Below are 22,587 nucleotides of genomic sequence, written 5' to 3'. Positions count from 1 at the left end.
GTGATAACGTGGGAATTTTCTGTAATATTTTTATGAATCCTATGTGTGTCTCAGTTTGCCTCTGTACTTTGCATTGTACAAAAAATGTAAGTTTCCTTCTAAAACAGCGCAGGTATGGGTATGGGTGTTACTGGCTGTCTGTATGGAATGAAAGGGTCATTAAACAACCAGTTGAAACCAACCCCAAATCAACTCCTCAAAAAGACAACGCAATTACTAATGACTGAACCTTCAAACGCTTTACAACAGGAAACCCCAGACAAGTTGGGGGAGGAAAAGAGACAGAGAGAAAAAGATGAAGTCCATCACAGCTTGGCTGGCTCATCATGGCACTGGTTTGATCAGGGTGGACTATGGCTTAACTTCTGCCTCTCTTAGGTTACAAAGGAATTTCAGATTCTGTAGCCACGTGACTAATAAATGGTTACCATGTTTTGAAAAGGCTGCCAGTTGCATTGTAAATACTCACTGAGAGCATTGCACCCTAAAGGGGCTCAGTACAAGCTTCCCGCAGGACTCAGGCTTGGCTGGATTCACTGCAGAGAACCATAGAGATAGAGTTAGCTGGTGCTGACAGCCCAGTTTTGGAGACTTGGATGCCACAGGCTTGCCCCAGTGGAACTGTGTGGTTTCTTGGGGCCTGGTGTATTAAAAGGAGTCACTCCCAGGAGACTGGTGAAAAGGTGGAGCATACACTAGGCCTTGTGACTTTGTGACACCTACATGCAATGATTTTTGGTTTTACAGGTCAGTGTTTCATCTTCCCCTTAGTTTGTACCTAAAGTTTCAGAAAACCCTAAACAACAAGGGTTATTTTGAGAGTTGCAATAAGGCTATTAATTTGCTAACGCCCTTAATATCCTATAATAGGATGTTTATCATCTTGATAACTGAGTAACATATATTTACATCTTCTATCTTTCCTCTTTCTTACACAATATCAGTATTTCAATAGGATTTCTCTCACTTATGGATAGTCTGAACTTTTTCTTTTCCTTCTTTTTCTTGTTGAAGACAGTTTTTTAACCAAAACAAGACTAATAAAAAAAATCAATGTTTCAGCCATTTTTCAGTTGTCATTCATTTCAACCACTTTTGTTAATGGACCTATTTTCATAGCCCATGATATTTTTAAAATACCTTTTCTTGCTGATATATTTGTAAAAATCCTTCTTTAATCCCTCCAACTGTTTGGGCTAGAATTAATTTGATCTGCTTTTTTGCTGTCTTTTCTTTACCTTGGCAAATTTTCACTGATTCTATACATACTTGTTTGGTTATCTCCCCCTCTGCTGTTTACAGCAAAAGTTGTGGTTTGTTGTTTTTGTATTTTGCTTTAATAACTTGTCTTTTGAGTAGCTCCATTGGAATCACTGCTTCCTGTTTCTAGATTCTTATCATTCAAAGTATATCAAATCTTTTCTACACTTATTTTGGTGACTCCTAGGATAACCCAGCCTTTTTCTTTATCAGATGTTATTTGAGAGCGAGAGCGAGAGCGAGAGCGAGAGAGAGAGAGGAGATCAAGAACGCGGTATCTGGATGGACCTGAATAGGGATTCATCTTTTTTAAAATTATTTTTATTTTTGGCTCTGTTGCTGGTTGGTGCGATGGAGACTGGTGTCTGCCAGATGACTTTGGTAGGATCTAGAATAGGCTCATTAATTGGGAGGGCAATTCTGGATGAAGAGGAGGTGTGCAGAATATCCACCAACTTGTGATGTGTATCTGCCACCTCCTGTAGAGGAATCTGTAACTCATCTGCCACCCTCTTGGTAAGATCCAGAAAGTTCCTAATATCGTCACCTACTGATGGGGGGGGGGGGAAGGCAGTACAGCTTCATCTGGTGGACATGAGGAGAAGTTTTCTGGAGGGGTAGCTTCTCCTTCCAGTCCTTCTTCCTCTTCTGAAAAAGCTTCCTCCTCCCCTGGCTCAGGGGCTCTGAACAGCCAGGCTGTGGGAGTCTGGTCGACTCGCTTTGAGAGACATTAGATGGCCGCGACATGTGTGTGTATGTCACCCAAGAATTGCAATACGGCCATGGCAGGCGGGGCAGGAGGGCAGGCATGAGTGGTGGGGTTACCCCAGGGGGCCCGTATCACAATTGTGGGTTGGCCTGATGGAACCGGGGAGGACCCTTGTATTGCGATGGTGGGCTATGATGAGGGGCCAGGGAAATGACCTCCTCCTGGCCACTGTCAGACTCGTCACTGGCTAAGAGCAGTGCTGACTGGGATATTAGCGTTACACGGCCTGATGTAAAAGCGATTCCGGGTGCCGGGATGTGCTCGGTAACAGGGCCCTGGTACTGAGTAATGGGGAATTTGGTTCTTCCCCAACCATCAGGTCACCAGGGTACCAGAGCTCATGCGGTACCCTGGGCTCATTCGGTACCGTGGAGGAGTGTCCATTGTACTTTGTTGGTACCAATGGCTGAGAGGGTGCAGAGCACTCCCTAGATGAGAGCTTTGTTGCACCTGGCACAGAACATTTTATCAGTGCTACTCTTTTAGAGAGATGGTATGGTAATTCTTTTCCTGGGTACCGGGGCCACATGTCTCCGGGGTACCAGAGCTCATGTAGTACCATGGGCTAACTTGGTACTGCAGAGCAGTGTCTGTGGAATGTTGTCAGTACCGATGGTTGGGAAGGTACAGAGCACTCCCTATATGGGAATTTTATTGCACCTGGTACCAAAGATTTTCTCTGTGCCGCTCTTTTAGAGGTGGTACAGTAATTGGCTGTCTCCTTGGGGGGCGGTACCATTGCCTAAAAGCCTGATAGCCAGAGCCCCTGGCTTCTCCAGGTGGTGCAGCCGGTGCCGCATAGAGCAGAGCTCATAGCGGAAGCCCCCTTCTGGGTACCATGCTTCAGAGTTGCTGGTGCCATCGGTACCGAGGTGGCCGCACTGGGGAGCCCTTCTGGCTGCCAACTACTCAGAGCCCTTTTCATGAGCCTTTACAGGGGGAGTCTACTGTTTTTTTTTTCACGACTCCATCCCTTTTGAAGTTAAAGGCTCTGGGGATGATCCGGGGTCAGCACCGGAGTCCCCTGTAGACCAAAGTGCCTTCACCATAAGGAGGAGTTTTAACTTCAGCTCCCAGTTCCTGCAAGACTGCCGTTTTAGCTATGGCTGGTGAAGCACTTCTGTGAGGCTCTCCCAGGCACCAGACACAGCGAGTGTTACAGGAATCGACTCCTTGCAGGAGATGCACCTCTTGGAGCAGGGAGAGCCCCTGGGCGGGGGGCTACCATCCTATAGGAGTAAGGAATGCAGGAAAAGCATCTTCTTTACTCCTCTTCTTCTTTTCCTTTAATTTTTTTAACTGAAAAATCTTAGAGTCTACTAAATGCCCAGGGGAAGGTGGGAATACCCCCAGAGAGGGCAGGAAACTAAAGTTATTTTTCTTTCTTTTCTTCTTCTTTTTCTTTAAACCCAAAGGAGTGGGGGGAAAAGGGAAACACTATCTATTAAGGAGAACAAAAGAATCAAAAACAACTATTACTTATGCTAATGATGCAGATAAGGAAAGGACAACTGCTTGCTCTATTTGAGGCCAAAGGCGGTTGAGAAGGAAGTGAGGGGGGTTCGTCCATGCAACGCTAGACCACCTCGAGGAGACCACAAGGGAGGGAGAGCACATGTGCAAGCTCAGCAGACACTGCTACCAAAAATCTCCGATTAGAGGCGCAAGGGTGCACATAGATCTACAGTGGAGCTCCCATAGGGACACTACTTGAAGAAGAACAGATGCTTCTGATTGCCACCTATTTTACGGTACGTAAAAGACAATACAGAGAAACAACTACTATGAAGTCCATCTCTGATCTTCCTAATGAGCCACAAACTGGTTTGAACAGGTTCAAGAGACACAGAGAGACAAAGAACTTTGCCGTGGACAAAAAGGGAACCTTTGAAAAACAGGAGAAGGGAGAGACACAGAGACTGTGAGGAACGTGAGGGAACCCCAGTCCCTACAAGTGGGGATGTCTGGATAAGCTAGGCCTACCTAAGCTATAGGCAAGACAGATATATGTAAACTGTTTATTATGCTGAAACCCTTTTGCTCTTGTTATACTGTGCTCCTACTATTTATATTAAACAATACTTTTATTTGCAAGGATTGTTTTGTATTTCCACACCAGACACAGTTCCCACAGGGAAGACTTGCAGGGCTTGAACACAGTTGGGCCTACTGAGGAATCACAGTTGATGCATAGATTGCACTACAGGAAACAGACTCAGAGAAGGAGAGTTGCAGGATTCCAACCTGACATAGGGGAAAATGCAAGCCCTGTCTCCTGGTGGAGGTACACTCGGAGAGACTAAAATAGAGAAAAAGTGTCATTTAGCACTGAACAATGATACAAACCATTCTTGAAAATGCCACAAAGCCTCGTGGGACAAAGTCCATGCTTGTGCGGGCTCTCATAAGAATTTCTGGCTATTATATTGGACTTGCTTCTCCTATGAATGTGTCCATATGACTCCTTTAAAAAGCTGGTTTTGATTAGAAAAGCATATTTGGACTCAGCATTTCCTAACTTTTGACTGCTTGACTTCGCAACATTAATAATGATATTTTAACATAGTTTTTAATTGGGTTTTTTTGTTTGTTTGGGGGGTTGGATGCAATTATATTTTACATACACATGGGCATAGATAACAAGATTACTTTTATTTTTTCATTGTGATATTGCCAGTTCTAGCAGTATTCCACATTTAATATCTCACCTATCAGTGAAAATGTAAAAGAAAACATTTACATTACATTCACTATATGAACATGTGCCACAGAGGCCCATGGGTGGTTCATTGCTCTATGTCAGAAACTCTTATCAGCCCTGTCATACTCACCACACCTAACACAATATTGTTGTGACAGATACCCAGAAAGTGGCATGTAATTTATCATTGGAAAACTAATATCTCACTGGTCATTAATATTCTTATGTGGTGCATGTACAAGGCATATACAAAGAGTTATAAATATGTGTTAGAATTATGTTCTTAAAATGTGTTTGGCAAGTAATAAATAAGCCCAGTCTGCCTTAGAAAAAGGATTGTGTATTTGTTTGTCTGGCCTGCTGGTTCTCAGGCACAAACCGTGAAGGTATATTTACATAAAAGGTAAACACAGCCAACAAACTAGCAAGTGGGGAAGACAGCATTTTGACTGCAAAGACAAGGGGTCTGAACCCAAATGATAAGCAATCGAATTAACTGATTGTATACAATATTAGTGTATTATAATTGTATATAGAGTAAGGTCATTTTGAAAGCCTGCAACACCTTGGTGATTAATATTGTTGTGAAATGAGAAATTAGGATACTCGCTGATATTATGCTTTACAGTCTGTGACCAAATACAGGGAGAAACATTTTTTCTCCCAGACAGAATGGAAGGCAGCTATCTATCCTGTCTCCAATGTAAATTAATCAGTGTGGAATCAAAACAATGGAAGTCCCATTTACATACAAATCAGCAGGGGAATGGAAATTGCACACCAGGAAGCCTACCTGCCTGCTGAAGCAGGGTCAATGAACTTTGGGAAAATAGCATGGTGTCTACATCCCAGGAGGTGAGAGCAGCTTTGTCTGGGCTTAGTTTTCAAAGAATATGTTTCAAAGGTTTACTGTAACTAGAGTATAAAAAGAAAGGGGAGAGAACCACATAGCTATCCATCACTGGGGGGATTCAAGGACCAGAGCTCTTGAAATCACAGAACGCTGGATTCTTCAGTCAATGGCGTTGAAGCCTTTGGGAACTGTATATAGGTGAGAAACCTGTTCAGGCAAAAAATATAACTTGCTAAAATTAAGTTTTAGTGTTAGAGGCACAATTTTACTTTTGTTTATTTGTAACCCTTTCTATCTTTATTCCTTATACTTGGTGTCACTTAAAACTATGTCCTTTTGTTAAATAAATTTGTATTATTTTTACTATAAACTAATTCAGTGCTGTGATTGAAATAAGTGTCAAATTCCAGTTAAATTAATGATCTGCACTGTATTCTCTCTTTAAAGGAACAACAAACTTAATAAGTTCTGCGAGTATTCCAGGAGATGGCTGGACACTACAGGGAGACATCTCTGGGGAAGTTGGGATTCACTGTTTGTTAGTTGCAAGACAAAGTTTGGAATGGCAGAGTCCTGAAGATTTTGTTGGCAAGGCAGACAAGCTGTTCATCAGAGAGTTAAGTATCAGAGGGGTAGCCGTGTTAGGCTGAATCTGTAAAAAGCAACAGAAGGTCCTGTGGCACCTTTAAGACTAACAGAAGTATTGGGAGCATAAGCTTTCATGGGTAAGAACCTCACTTCTTCAGAGAGTTGTCACACATCTTAGCAGTAGCAAAATTCTCCCTTGCTGAGGCTAAAAGGGGTAACACAGTAACTCAAACTCACAATCTGGGAACTTCAGCAGATTGTCAGGGAGACCATATTAGGGAAATGTGAGACTTGGAGGGTGTCGGGGTCACTCTGCAAAAAGTCACTACGTGGTGGAAGCCGGGGAGTGACCTGCGTGCCTATATGCTGGCCTTTGGTGTCAGGGTCTGTGAGGCACAGCAGCATAGCATTGAAGGCACCAAGAGTTGGCAGGACAGGCACTGATACAACCCTTACTGGTCTGGGTTGAACCCCAAAGCATCACAGTACACACACACACACACACACACACACACTTTTATATGTACACAATCCATATTATATTCAATATCCTTTTGGATTACCTCACAGATTCCAGTCAGTTAAGACAAGGTAATGTAATCTATAACAGCTTTGCATTACCGCTCTCCTAGGTGGTCAACAGTTTTTGGCATCAAAGCTTTGCATACTGTTGCACCATCAGAATCACACTCTGCAGTCTTTTCTTTATTTTAAGCAACAGGTCACATAAGCTATCCCTAGGCTGGAAGTGTAGCTTCATATGTTTTACTGATGAAATACATTGACCCTGCAAACTACTGAGTGACTAGTCCACAGAATTTCATGACCATCTGACCTCATATACAGAAGCCACAACACAATGGAATTCTGCAGGTGCTACACATTTAGGGTAAAAATTGCCTGTATCCGAGAAATTTAAATGTATACAGTTGTTGTAGCTTTTCAGCTCTGGATGACTATAGCACATTTCCTTCCCTTTCTCCTGCTGTTGTAGACTTGTCAGCAACACTATAAGATGCAAACATTGTGGAAAAAATAGAATCAAAAGAGTTTGGAAATAAAATTAAATAGTAACACAATGTTTAAGCCCACAGATTAATTGAAATGTAGACCCGACAGTTTTAAATTAAAATGAAAGATTGAAGTTACCGGGGGACAAATACTATAAAATCAAAGGAAATGTTTTACTTTGTATCAGCCATCTTGGCTAAATATTTTGCTGATTGAGTTCTACTCCTGGGTGAGTGGGTGATATGATCCTGTAAACCAAGGCAAGCCTCAGCAGAGGACACATGAAACTGCAGCATGTTTGGGGAGTGGCGGAGTAATTATAGTCTGGAGTTTTTCATATATTAGGAAAATTACTGTGCTGCTGGTCACTTTTTCAACCTGTAGTGCAATTGTTTTCTACTGTTACTCTTTGCTCTAAACAATATATATTACAAGTATGTATGTGAATACATACTGAATTGATACAAGGCAGTTTTTGATACTGGTCTGCTGCTATTTTCCAAATGTTACAACATAGAATTATATCAAGTCAATGTTAATAGGAGTTATACATTTCAGAATATCCTTCATATTTCCATGCATCTTTCTGTTTGGGGGGGGACGGACTGTAGCCATCTGATATACTGAAACTTCTAACAAGCTGAGCCTTTTGAAGCCATGGACAGGTGATAAAAGCCACCTCATGTCTAAAGCATCCCCAGGTCACAGCTGTCATACTCACTGTGATTCATTGCTGTCACAATCTGCTGTCCCTGCTTGTTGCTGCACTTCTTTTATTCATCCAACTCATATATCTAAATATTCCATTACAAAAAGGACATCTAATGTTCATCTCATGTTTGAAAGGGCACAACACAAACTTCTGGAATTTAATTCTAAAGACTTGTGCTTAAACTGGCCATTACCAAATCTAAGGTGTCTGTCCACTTGTTCATTTCTCCATGCTTCCCTTACAATTTTGTTTCTGTCTGATCTTCTTAGCAGTTTAGCATGGTTAAAATATTTGTTTATCATGTGGTCTCAGTTTTATTCCAACTTCTTATCAATTGGAAATGTAATATTGCCCAGTAATGGAATGGCATTTGAAGCTTTGTGAGTTTACAAATAACAACACTGACTGTGGACTTGATGAATTGGAGGGAAAGGTCAGCAAGTCATCTAGGTTGGCACTGTTCACAAAATCAAGTGTCCTCTCCAAGAAACCAGGATGTTTATCATTTCAGGACCCAATATCTACCAGGATAATTCTGATCTCAGTTACAGCAGTGTAAGTCCATTGAATTAGCTTGTATGTACAAGAGTAGAAATTTGCCCCATTCCTTCCAATATTCAAAGACTGTGTTAATTAGAAAAAGGTAAACTTGTTTTGTCTAATTTCAAATAACCTCTGACATTTAGGTTAGAAAACTGAATTAAAAAAACTACTCAGTTCACAATCCTCTTTAAGGCCATCTCCGGTCAAAGGCAAAGAGACAGAACGAAATGAAAGCTGGGGTGGAAAAAAAAGTGAAACAGGAAGAGAGAGAAAGTAAAACCAGAAAGCCTTAATATGTAGAGAAAGAAAAGAAAGGATATAAATTCTAATAAAAAGTAGTTTTCTGACAATGAATAATAATTTGTGATGTTCGTCCCTCTAGCATCAATATTAAGAAACAGAAACAGTAGTTTTGAGTTTTCCCACCTCACAAAATCACAAGTTTTAGGCTGTATCTATTCTCACAATAGCACTAGGATATTATTTCTCTTTGTAGCATGCTACTGTACATACTCTTTACCTTGCCACTGCAGGATGCTAGTAATAATTGCTCAGAGAGTTTGCCCTTTAACCACTACCTGCATGCGCCATAAGGACACAAGCTAAAATCATAGAGTTTCTTTGCCTCCACTGGGGGCAGAGTAGACTGCCAGTAGCCATTCCCCCAAACAAATCCCCCAAGCTCCAAACCCTCCAAATACCAGCTGATACTCGTAAGGACAGGGAGAAATTTATATACTTAATGTTTAAAAAAGTTGTTTTACTGAAAGTGAGGCTAGAACAGTGGTTCTCAACCTTTTTTGAATCATGCCCGCCCCCATCTTGGTTTTTTCTTGGAGCCTCTCTTCCTTACAAAGTGAGGCTCTCCAATGTAGGGATAGCTCAGTGGTTTGAGCATTGGCCTGCTAAACCCAGGGTTGTGAATTCAATCCTTGAGGGGGCCACTCAGGGATCTGGGGCAAAATCAGTCCTTGGTCCTGCTAGTGAAGGCAGGGGGCTGGACTCAATGACCATTCAGGGTCCCTTCCAGTTCTATGAGATAGGTATATCTCCAATCCAGATGGAACTGTAGTCATTGATTCCAATCAAGGGGATTTTAAATAAATCAGTCCTTTGATCCTTCTGTCTGTGCATAGACGAGGAAACCTTTTAAAAGCACATACAATAATAGTTTCCAGGGCAGTATTTCTCAGCTTCAGCATCAAAGAGTGCTAGTGAGTCATGCAACTCCATGCGCCAGGCCACAACTCCATTCACTGAAATTTGGCCTGGCTGCCCCTTCAGTTGTTTCACCAAATACAATACAAAGGCAGTTTGGAAAGGGAGGCTATTTTGCCACTGCTCCTATGCCAAAAGCGATTTATAGTTTTCTTGCAATTTCACTGCAAACATGAATTTGCATTGAAATTTGACCTGGCCTCCCCAGGGTGGCCAGGACGAATTTGAGTGAATGGCTTTGACACCTCGTGAGTGAATGGAAAGTTCTGCTGCACCCCATGTGCAAATTTTAACCACTAGATTTAATAACCACACATGCAACTCTCCAGCAAAATTATCATGAGGGGCTGAGAGATGCTGTGATTCCATCTTTCCTGTTAGGATCATGGTAAAGTGTGCACCAGAAGGAAAATGGGTGTGTGAGGTAGGGTGACCAGATGTCCTGATTTTATAGGGACAGTCCCGATTTTTCACACTTGCTATTTGGCTAGTGTGAGGGTTCACTCCATGACCATCATGACACAGCAGTATAAGGTGCATGTACAGCACTGTGATAGCACCATAATGCCACTACAGAGATATATGATAGTTTTCGCTTCCATGATTATAATTACTTTCTAAACAATCTATATCCATAATATTAAAATAAACCGTGTTATACCTGCATATATTATCTGCCTATTTGTCACCTATTTACCATCTCTGATAGAGAAATATGGACTAGATGATGGGGCAGTATAAAACTTTTATCAGCATGAATCTGTGGAAGACAAATATATGCATCAGATGCTCAGCAATTTATTTCATGTATATTATCTCTGCATGTGGCATAAGTACATACACAGGGACTGTCTGATGGTGTGATGCACACTGAGGAAAGTATACTGAGCTATGTGACCACTAGTTCTAATCCCAGATCACCTACGGAATGCTCTTACTATTTCTCTACACTTCACAATCGTTATTAAGTTAGGCCTAATGCCCCAACCTCAGCATAAGCAATTATATTTCATTCATTTTACACATAAGATAATGCAGAGGTTGGAGCCATCATTACTGGGAACAAAACCCAGGATGAAACACCCAAATCTTACCAGCTTTCCCACATGAGTTTTTAAAAGAAATGGTCCAAATTATGTGCTTGTCCAACACATACTGACACAGTATGGATGTTTGTCCCTCTCTAGTGGCTAGACCACAACCCATGCTTTAAGATCTGGGGATTTCAGGTTAAATCCCTGCAGATGACATAAAAATGTGTTGTTACACTTGGCTACACTAGGCCATATTCTGTTCCCAGAGCCAGGAAGAGAACAGAGGAATTCTGACACCCAACATTCTAGTGCTCGTTCAGAAATAATTGTGTGACCCAGTGACAAAGTGTGTGTTGTGTTTCCCTCTATGGGCTGCTCCTCATAAAGGAGGATAGCACATCTACATTACCAGGACTGCTATAGATGAAACGGTAGAATGCTGTGCAGGGGATCTGAAAGCTCTAGTCTATTCCATGTAGGTTCTTCTACTGCTCCCATCACCACAGTATCTAAGCACCTTCCAGTAGTGCATTAAGAGTGATGAGTAATGTGTCACATCTGGTTTGTTCTCTTTTCTTTCTTGTGGGCTCAAACTTGCCTGATGACCAACTGGGGGAAGAGGGAATATATGCAAATTTATCTAGGCTACTCACACTCCTGTTGACAGTTTTTTATAAAGTAAGCTATTATACTGAAGTATGAATTTAGATGTTCTGTTAATATTTGTTTTATTACTGTATTTTTAGTGTCTGTATTTTGGTTAATGGGAGATGTCGCTTTAAGAATAGGGTGGGCCACAAATCACAGGGTTTGTCTGACAATGACTGAAGACAGTACCCTGACTGTGCAGATTCCTAAGAGGTCAGAATTTGATATGATAAACTTTACAGAAAACAAGCTTCGCTTTTGAGGGTGTAACATTAACACACATTAGGGAACTGGAAGCCTCAGGACATTACTAGTGACCCTTAGAGCCTTTTTCCTGTAGGTTACCAGCATGAATCCAGCTCACCTCAGTAGGGATTAAAAACTGCACCTATCTAATGAACATTTGGTGCTCCTTGTATGAGATGGGTCACAGCTCCCACATCACAAACTCAGCACCATACTTTGCATAAATTGACAGATTCAGCAGAGATCAAGAACTTTACAGGCCATGGAGACTGAGCTGTCTCTGTGACTTGCATGGGAAGGTCCCCCAAATCAGGATTGAGGCATGTTGACATGGTGATGTGTGGGGAAGGTTGCCCTGCTGCCCTGTAGATAAACCAATGGCTTCAGTAACCAGAGCTGCACAAGCCATAAGAGCAACATTTTCAAAAGCACCTAAGTGACTCAAGACCTTTTTGAACATGGAAATTCAGCCATAAGTTACTTAGGTGCTTTTAAAAATAACATAAATCCACATGTTTTTTTAAAGATGGCATAAAGAACAATATGCAAATTAGATATAACTATGCAAATTGTCTCATTAAATAATCTACATAAAATGTCACATGGAGCTGCACAAAATTTGACAGTTATGATGAAGGTTTTAATAGCATGAATATAGGATGGCTGATTTCCTCTGGAATGAGTTATGCAGGTCACCCCACACATACACATAAAAAGGTCAAGATTTTTTTAAATTTACTAATAATTTTCAAGTGACAAGTGGAAAACTATTTGTCTTTCAGATGTCTCAAGTTAGGCACCCAAAAATTGGGGCACTGAAAATTAGATCCCATCTGAAAAATCTTTGCCTTCGTTTGTAGTGTGTTTCTCTCCCCAAATAGCTGGGGTGCAATTGAAAATAGGCTCGGGGATTGGAAAGAGAATGAGAAAGTGTTCTTGGGATGGAAGTGTTTGTATTTAGCTGTCAGGGAAACAGACATCAATGTGTGAAGAGTCCGGCTGGATTAAAAAACTTGTTGGTTTTAAAGACAAGATAGCCTGGCCTCATTTATTTGGATCCCCTTGATGCTACAAAGTATAGTTGCTAGCTATGGAATTCATGATGACACAGAGCAATATAAAGAGATTTGGGGGGGTGTAGAGGTTTTAAATTTATTAGTTATAGTTTTACTCTCCATCTAAGCCCCATAGAGTTACACTCATGGTAACTCGGGCACCCAGCTTTACAGAGTTTACTAACTACTTTATGCCAACTTGTTCAAGCTTAAAAAATAGAACATTTTCTTTTTGAATGTCAAAAACAGATTGAGATCAAATTTCCCATTGCTGTATATAAACTGTGATATTGTACTTCTGATAATAAAAAGTAAGGAAGACACTTGGACATGTTAAGGATGCAAAAAACTAAGAACATTGGACATCATATTTCAAGACTCCCACATGAGCAAACAAAATGCTGTGTCAGCTAGTGTGTGCTTAATCATCTTCTCGATATCTTTATATTCATTAGCATATATCTATGTAATAAGCAGTGATCACTATGGAAATTTAGAAAATAAATCTAGGATGAAATATACACCTAATATGTCCCAGGGAACATCTCTGGTAACATGTACCTTTTGCTAATTGCCATTCTAGTGAAAAATAAAACATACAGAAGGGCAGAAATCACCATGCTACTAGGTAGTGACAGTTAGCAGCATGAGTGAGATGACAGGGTAGATTCAAAATGGTCACCACCACTTCATGGCTGTTGTCTCAGATGTATTTGCATGCACCATGGTTCCAATGCTGATTTCTGCTGTCGTCATGCCTACCAAGACAAAAGATGCAGCCTAACTTTTAAAGCCATATATAGGCCTAGTCCTAATTGCCATAGTAAGGATTTGTCCACACTGCATCACAGTGCAGACTACGGGGGTATGAATTGCAGAGTGCACCAAAGTGTTGTGCACTAACTGCCCTGTGTGGACATTGCTGGCATGAACTAAAAGGTATCTAGTTTGTGTTAATGTAATCCTCCTTCAAACAGGGTTATGTTATTGTGAACTACATTCCTTCTAGTTTGTGCCAGCAGCATCAACACAGGGCAGTTAGCGCACAACACTTTGGTGCACTCTGCAATTCATACCCCCATAGTCTGCATTGCAGTGTGGTATAGACACAGCCTTAGTTTCTGACACCCTATTTACTCTCTCACTTTCTGAGGTTGCTGCATTTGATCCCAAATGTTTGCATGAATGATACAAGTTACATTGTCATTAGTGGTCCTGGGTCACTGGAATGCCTTACCTTTCTATCCACACAGTAATACAGATTTGGTGGTTTTTAAAGAAGTTTAAAATACATTTTATTTTTCTCTTCAAAGGCATTTGCAATTGTATGGTTCAGTATGATTCCAAGCTTCTCATGGCATAGCAAACGAGAAAATGAGGAAGTACAAGAACAGCATGCTTATATCAAATATCTCCACAAACTCAGGTTCCTATAGGTCACTAAACCACCCAGAATGATAAAACTGTTAGGGACCTTGTTTTGGGTTTGATAATTTTTTCTGTATTATGGGGATTGCGTTAAGGGGCAGATCTTCAGTGGATCCCTAAAATGCCATATAAAATTATGCATGCAAATCTGTTTTCTGTATACACAATGATGTGCCTGCAAAACTTGCACAGGCATTTTTTTAGGAACTGATGACAATCTGGCTCCAAAGTTTAGTCAAGAGGTAGGGTTGTAAATTTGAGGTATGCCAAATTTGAATGGACCACTTTAACCTGTAAAATAAGAAACCCACTAAATTGGAGGAGAAGCTTTCTAAGCCAGTGGTGGGCAACCTGTGGCCCAGGGGCCACACACGGCCCATCAGTGTAATCCACTGGTGGGCCACCAGACAGTTTGTTTACATTTGCATGGCTACCTGCAGCTCCTATTGGCCGGAAACAGCAAACTGCAGCCACTGGATGCTGCGGGTGGCTATGCAAATGTAAACAAACTGTCTGGTGGCCCGCCAGTGGATTACACTGATGGGCCATGTGTGGCCCATGGGCCAAAGGTTGCCCAGCACTGCTCTAAGCACACATTCATTATTTCTCATATATTCTGATCAGCTCATTTTCTCTTTAACCAAACAAGAAGATACTCTTTGTATCTAATTTATTAGAATCAGGGAAGAACAGCAGATAAAATGGAGATATCTAAGGAAATATTAGATGAATCAAACTGTATAGTTTGAATATTAAGGGATAGAATACATGTATAATACAAGTAAAGCATCCTCCACCAATGAAGGCAGAAGACTCCAGGAAATCCACTGGAGACCTTGAGATGCGGGCCTAATTTAAGCGGGAAATACCCAGATGCTTTGTTGCTAGTTGCTATACTAATCCCTATGATGGACGGAAGTTATTAGTGTTCAGACTTCTGTACAGTGCTACAGTACTGGCCTGGTGGTTGTCAGGTCAGTATTCAACTCTACTAGACTCGTGTTCTAATGCTGAATAAGGCAGTGGTGAGAGTTCCACAAAGACACCATGGTCAGCACACGGTGAGGGAGCACCTCAAGATGTTCTTCAATTAATTTATTTAGTCACTCTAGTTCTGGCACTCAGACCTCCAGCTGGGAATACCTGATATAAACAACAGGATTGGTGTCATCTTGGGCCCACTGTAGTCAATGACAAAATTCTCACTGACTTCAATAGGGTCAGGATTTCACCTCCAGTTTCCTGGGAAAGTGGCAGGAGATCATTTTTGGCCATGGGTAGTTAGTATCTATATCTCATCTGACAAATGGCAACTTCAACTGTAGAACTGGAGCACTGATTCAGTACTCAGTATTCAGAATTTTCAGTTACCAACATAGTACTCAGTCCCAAAATCAATTCCTACAGTAACTGGGTTTTTCTTTGGAGCCCTCCCTTCCAAACACTGACCAAGCCTTGACTTTATGACTGCTTACCTTATGACATCTGATGAGAACAGCCTTACATTAATAACGTACCATGCTGTGAAGAAATTAATTTAGTATCACAGATATTTTTCTAGATGTTTACCTTAATAACAGATGTCTCGACTCTGGATGGGGGACTCTGTACTTGTGCTGCTGCTGCCATATTTGCAATGGTACTAAGGTGGTTCATCTGACTCATGGCCATTGTGACAGATGCTGGAGGTAGGCTGACAGGAATTAATGGGTGGGGCATCATCATAAAAGGAAGTTCCAGGCCTAAGAAAAAAAAAACAAAAGGCAGGAAATATTGGTTTATAATGTTTTTTTAAATATTGACTATTAGGAATATATTTTCTTATGAGCAAAATATGTTGAAATGCTTGGCACCAAATGTGTTAAAAAATGAACTCTTCCAACATTTCAGTATTGAGCAGTTAACATGAATCTGTTCACTTTTTGTACGTGTGTAATTCCCTCTAGTATCCATGGAGGTCTTATACGCACAGGGAGAGGCTAACAGACCTCTTAGTTTGTTCAGATCAGTGTAATGTTGTAGCATATCATTGCTTAGCAATTGTTGTTTGTTATATTGTCCATTTTAATACTTGCGGCAAGGTGTCTTAGCAATAATTATGCCACTGATGCACAGGTTAATAGTTATTTAAGTGTTAGGTTTATTGTGTATGTTTTTATTTTTTTATGACCCCTACTTCCACTGCTGAATACTTTAATTAAAGTATTACAGTATTCACCACATTTTTTATTTTGCATAGCCTATTTAACTAAACACAATAGAAAGACAGGAGTTTGAAAACTACTGATATTAGTGTTGAAAGATGTCAACCCGTACCATTTGGCAGAAGGTGGCTCTGTTGAAGAGGGTTGAGAGGATGGCTAACTGGAAGGTTATGCTGTCCAGGCCAGCTGGGATGGTTAAAAGAGGCCTGTGATCCTTGGGTAGGGGGAGACTGAAGTTTTTCTTTATCCCAAGAACCATCACTGATGCCTGTGGGGAATGAATATAAATTATTTGGATGCAGGAAGATTTCAAGTTTGCAATGTCTGAATTTACAAGCAAGGCCACCAATGTAACCCATTTTGTGGTTGACAAATTAGTGTTTGTAATGTATGGGTTGGGCAAGGGGGAGGTTTTGTTTTCAGTCAATAGAAAGAAAAGCCACCTTTATAGATAGGTAAGGATAACATTTGGCGTTTATAGTTAGAAACATGAATTTATGGGTGTTAGGATTGTACTAGTTCACTTGAGAGGTATATATACTTTGAATTCTTAATCCTGGGCTAGAAGAACAGTTTAAACAGTACAGTTCCAGTGAGAAATCAACAATGTATTTTAATGAATTGTAAATATTTGTTATATTAACAGTTTTACTTACATTTCTGTAATTCTTAGTAAGTAGAATTGGAGAGAAATATAACAATTGTTTTATATGTGGTAGAGGTGTTCGCTTGTAACGTTTTCATTGTCTGACTATGGCTATATTAATTATGTTCATATTTGTTCTTAAATTTTGGTATTAAAATAAAATTAGACAGTAATTAAAATTTTTACTCACTGATGGCATCAACCAACATGCACTCTTGTGTATGGATAACATATTGTAGTATTAAATAGTTAATTTATATTTCATTTCATTCAATATAAGAAATTATGAGTCCAATCCTGCAAGTCCTCTTCTTGTGGAACCCCACTTGGAGCAAGAAATGATTTGGAACAATACATACTGACTATAAAAGTATTTTACGTATCTGAGAAAACAGATTTTTCACTACAGTGAACATCAGCACTTTTCAATATAACACAGTAAAACAGAATAACACAGTTAAAGAATGGTATCAGTATTTCATTTATATGAAAAAGTTATTGATTTCTACATTATGGAAGTGTACTTTAAGTGACCTCTAAACTGAATAGGTCTTTAAAAATCTATATGTCACTGAGAATATATATAATATGCTGCCCAATCTTGAACTTCTTAATCAGAAAGCTCCAATGACTTCAGTGGGACTATATATATGAAGTTCAAGATTGGGCAGCATATTAAATGTATTCATACACTCATTTCATATGTTCCCCAATCTTGAACCTTTAAAGATTATATTAACATGTATTTTGTGCAACTTTTCATAGTACTTTTCACAATTATCTGATCAACAGTAGGGACCCTCTAATTTCCATTGACTTTCATAGGAGTTTCATTAGCCCATTAGCCTTACCATTTTAAAAAATACTTTTACATGAGATAACAAAAGCACAAAAGTTGGTCAAATTCCAATTTAATTTCTTTAGATTTATTAAAAACCTGATTGTAAAAGCTATATAACATAGTTTATAATGAAAAAATACTCAATTATGGCCATGATTTTCCTTCCCCTGCTACTTCATGAAGACAGTTAAGGTTCAATATAAATTCTAACTCATTAGCTCAATACTGTCTAGATCCCAGTGTAAATTGTTCAGGAGTAGGTAATGAAAATTCAGTCCAAATTCTCCAGCAGTCAAACAGAGCGATTTTATTAAACAATGAAAAGAATCAATTAAACCAGATATCTTTATTGTCTTTATCCTCTTTATCATTTTACAAGAAATTCTGACAAACTTTATGAAATGTTTATAGTTAGTTTAAGACTGAGCTGGCTAACACAAGACAGATTCTTAGGACTTGAGCTTCATCTCTCATAGGTGGGCATATCACCATGCATTTTGGAAAGTCAAATATCTCTGCACAATAGGAAGACCACGGGTGAGACTGAGTTTTCAGTCATTATTTGGAAAAATAGCTTGCTTATTCTACCTTTGTTTTCCCTAGTTTATTTCCCATATTATCTGCTTATTGCAGTAATAACAAATACACTACCATCCTGCATGTTCATTTAGTGAAGAACCTAACTGATAAGAATAGATTCAGACCCCTAATGTCTCAATTCTCTACCTGTCTACACCCACTGTAACAGCTTGTTGGAACTCAAGATTTGATTTATCTTTGATCTTCCTAAGTCCCAAATAAGGTTCCATAGAAAAAGAAATACAAGAAGAAAAGAAGACAATACAGATTTTTGTAAAACTTAATTGAAACCTGAATCAAATTACTCCAATTTTATGTAAAGTTCTCATATTACCAACAAGTTCACTTTTTAATAAATCCTTTCTACTGATTTTTTTTCCACTTCCCCACCAAAACCAACTGTTAGTTCAGGTTAAAAAAAAAAAAGACAGATTTGTTAAGAAAAAATGCAATTTCTTTTTGCCAAAATGTAACCTTTGTTGTAGGAAAGTAGAAACAAATTGAGGCAAACATGTTAAGGTTTTCACTCTACAAGTGGTGGGAAGGTTTCAATATTTCATAAACATATCACTCATGATAGGGTCAATTTCATGTCAGGCCCTGTCTAGCTCTGGGGTTTGAGGGGAGGATGGATAGAGACCTGCAGATCTGTGGATATCCGCTTTATATCTGCGGATATCCGCGGACCATGTTTGTAGATCATGGATCGGATGCGGATAGAAATTTTGTAGCCACACAGGGCTCTAAGGATGGAGTCATAAGTAAGTTACTACAACTGTTATATTCTTTCCTGACTTGCCCAGAATTTAGCAAGGTCAGTCATAGGATTTCTGGTTATGGCATTTCATATGTAGTCAAAGATGAGAACCTCAGCAAAACCTGTACCCATTGTTTTCAGTTTCCTCAAAACCGATATTGTAATGAAATAAAGGAGGCACTGATATTAAAGGTAGTGCTTAGCCAGTGACTGATACTTTGATACTTGGAATCTGACATCGTCTGCCAAGATTAGTTTACAATCAAAATGACTCATAGCCAGTCTCCAACCCATAACATTAGAAACCACTTACAAGGTACAGCATCTTGCACTCTTAAACATCTGTAAGTGGACAGGCATAGATACAAATAGCAAACACTGGCCATTTGCTGCATTTTTGTTATGGTAGTTAAGTTCAACAGCTTTCCTGCTAGAGGAGATAGTTATTTTCATTTATGTCTAAGTAAAATAAATGTTAGCCCTCAGACAGTACTCACCCTCTGAACAACAAAGTGCAAGCTGCCAATTCAGTTGTTTTTAAAAAATTGATTTTATAAACCATACAGTGGTTTCAAAAAGCTTTAAAAAATCTGTTGCCTTTTTCCTCCTTACTTGTTGCCCTGCTGGAGGCTTATGTTTTCCAGTTTCCATCAGTGGTTGTCAACTCTTGGTAATAGGATTAAGAGCTTGGACACCTGATATCCCTGGGTGCTGTAGTTCACCCTCATAAAAGCTGTTTGCTTTAAATTGAGAGAAAATCAGTTTTTAGTGGCATAATTAATTAAATTATGCAAATTTCCAGATTCAGCATAACACTTTGTGAAATGACAACTGGTAGCTCCACATCGCATTTTGAGCTGCATTTCAATTGATGCAGCACTAAAGTGACCACAGAGTAGTATTTTCAAAGCTTTTCTCCACAGAGGATCCAGTGCAGAAATGTGGATGCTGAACAAGTCCCATACATGGACACGGATATAGGCTCTTTGGTAGCCTATATATTTTATGTGCCCAAGTGTCATCATAAGCACTCAGAATGTGGAATTTGAGTTCCTAAAGTAGATGACCACATTTAAAAACTGGGTTCAGCATGTTTCGTGTTCCCAGAACATTTTCCATTTGACTGGTAGAGCAAAAAATATGGAGCTATTTGTTATCATAGAATATCAGGGTTGGAAGGGACCTCAGGAGGTCATCTAGTCCAACCCCCTGCTCAAAGCAGAACCAATCCCTAACCTAAATGGCCCCCTCAAGGATGGAACTCACAACCCTGCTGATCCTTTTTTAGTCTCACTAATCCCCAAAACAAGACCACAGTTATCTTCCATGTTCCCTGATACAGGCTATTTCTCATCAACAAGCAATCACCAAATGAGGCATTTTCTAACAGCTACATTGGGTCATTTATCTGAGGCTTGATTCCTGCCATGCTATATGTTCACTGGAAACTGCTCATAATCCATATGCTAAAAGTTGGGAATCTTATCATCCAAATTAAATACTTGGTTCTCCTTCTTTAGACTCTGACTCGTTGTATGCATGCCACTTCACATCTGTGTGATTTCGTTTAACCTGCTGAAGTTGGCTCTAATACTTATCCACCACTCAGGAGTTTTATGAGACTGCATGTCTGTAAGGCATGCTGAGATTTTAGATAAAGGTGCTATATAAACTAAAGTATAATGAAATACCTGTACAGAGATCATCAGACTTCAATAGCATCTCTTTTGTCCCATGTCATTGGAATTGAAAAACAGTAACGTAATTACTGTCACTACTGACACTATATAAATGTGCAACATTTTCAAGGAAGCAAATACTATGGGGTGGGGAAAAATGTTTCTCAAGATTCCTGTGGAGCATATTGAACTATGATATTCTTCCTCAGGTAGCCAAATGTGCTCTCTCGACATGCAACCACTATTAATTGCTATTATGGAGGATAAGGAGCTTTCAAAGGACTGTCAAAGCCAGAATAGAAATAGCATTCACTGTATTACATCTTCTTCAGCACTGCCAACCACCACAGACCAGGCAGAGCAACTCTGGAATATATTGTTTATATAAGAATGACTCTTCAGATGATTCTGGGGTAAATTAACTTGAAAATGAAATATCAAAAGAGTAATGTGTGGACTGTCATACTTCAACTACAACAGTGAACACTTTCTTGGCAGAAAATGAAATCAATTGGACAGTCCTTTGCCATACTAATTTTAAAGAAAAGAATCTATTGAACAGTTTCTGCTTCAGAACAATATCATAGACATCTACCTTCCAGTGACTGTCCTGAAAGACATGTTATTTCTCCAAAGGACAAGATGAGTGAAAAAAACAAGACTGCAAGACTGAAAATTGAAAATGTGGACATTTTTACTTAACCGACCTCTTATCCTGTCTATTTTTTTGGCTACAGATCCTATGCTAGCGCTCTATCTTCTGCAGAGTGTAGTTTTGAGTTGGTTTGATCTTAAAATCTAATAAGACTCAGGAAGTCTGCATAAGCACCTAATGTTTGCCAGAATCAAAGACCCTAATATGGTTAAGCGTGCACATCCCTACTTACAAGACAAATTAGGATATAGGTGTGCATCAGTTGAACGGAGTGCATGTTGGTGGCTTTTCTAACAATGTGATGTTATTAAATTTCACTTCTGATCACACAGACAACACAATAAAAAAACTTTCTATTTTTCTCATTTTATCTAATTTGCATTTTATTGCCCATATTTTGCTACTTTTAATTTCTCCATTGACAGTTTCACTACTACTAATCTTTCACACCACTTGCTCTCTATTCTTGTAGTGTATTGCAGTTAAATGAAAAGATCAGCTGTATCTAGCACATCCTTAAAAATCACAAGTGCCTAGTATGAAAGACTATAATAATTAGATCATTCCAGATCTTGTCGGGCTTTTTCTAAATCAGGCTAAGATTTTAAAGCAAATTTGATCAACAACTAGACTTTTCTTGCTTTTCACAAATCTACTCATATCAGAGCTGAAATGATACACTATGGAAACGAAAAGCAAGAGAATGACCTCACCACACACTAAGCAGCGCAGGCCGTTGTCTGGCTTGTTGGAAAAAATGTGTGCCCCTTTAAGGGCCAGAGAGCTGAGGGAGTGACTTTCTGCTGCAGCTGCATATCAGGTCAGTGTGGGGACACTGATCCATCCCATCCAGGTGACCGGAAGAGAGAGCCGGTTCAGGAAAAGCCCTTTTTTACCTAGACCAGATGGAATAGCATCCACCCTCTTAGTATGGAAGTGGTGAAATACTGGCGTTTGTCAGGAGTCACTGGGGGCATTGCCCTAATTGCTTCTTTCTTTGGGGGGCTAGGAAGGAAGTTTTCCCTCACTGTCAGATTGGCCTAGGCAAAGTGGGTTTTTTTCACCTTCCCCACAGTGGGTTTGGGGGGCTTATTTGTGGAGAACATGAAACGGGACTTAGGCTAGAATGTCAAAACTAATTATGTAAATGTAGGGTGGAT

The 22,587-nt window shown here is 39.7% G+C and overlaps 1 protein-coding gene across 16 annotated transcripts in view; it reads right to left on the bottom strand.

Moving 5' to 3' along the window:
* Window positions 1–22,587, bottom strand: part of DACH1 (dachshund family transcription factor 1) — a 457,475-nt gene that overhangs the window by 136,328 nt on the left and 298,560 nt on the right. For 11 of the 16 annotated variants that reach the window (XM_005306824.4, XM_065581128.1, XM_008172916.4 and 8 more), the window contains exons 4-5: window positions 16,383–16,538; window positions 15,636–15,808 (exon numbers count right to left, since the gene is read on the bottom strand). In XM_005306824.4, the coding sequence (XP_005306881.2) occupies window positions 15,636–15,808; window positions 16,383–16,538 (329 nt within the window). The remainder of the gene's footprint in view (window positions 1–15,635; window positions 15,809–16,382; window positions 16,539–22,587) is intronic. The other 5 variants (XM_005306827.5, XM_005306828.5, XM_005306829.5 and 2 more) reach the window with 1 other exon arrangement.

The sequence above is a fragment of the Chrysemys picta genome, chromosome 1 (assembly GCF_011386835.1).
Source record: "Chrysemys picta bellii isolate R12L10 chromosome 1, ASM1138683v2, whole genome shotgun sequence".
NCBI classification, from domain to species: Eukaryota; Metazoa; Chordata; order Testudines; family Emydidae; genus Chrysemys; species Chrysemys picta.
Note: the sequence above shows the minus strand (reverse complement) of the source record. Positions and strands in the feature narration are given on the sequence as shown.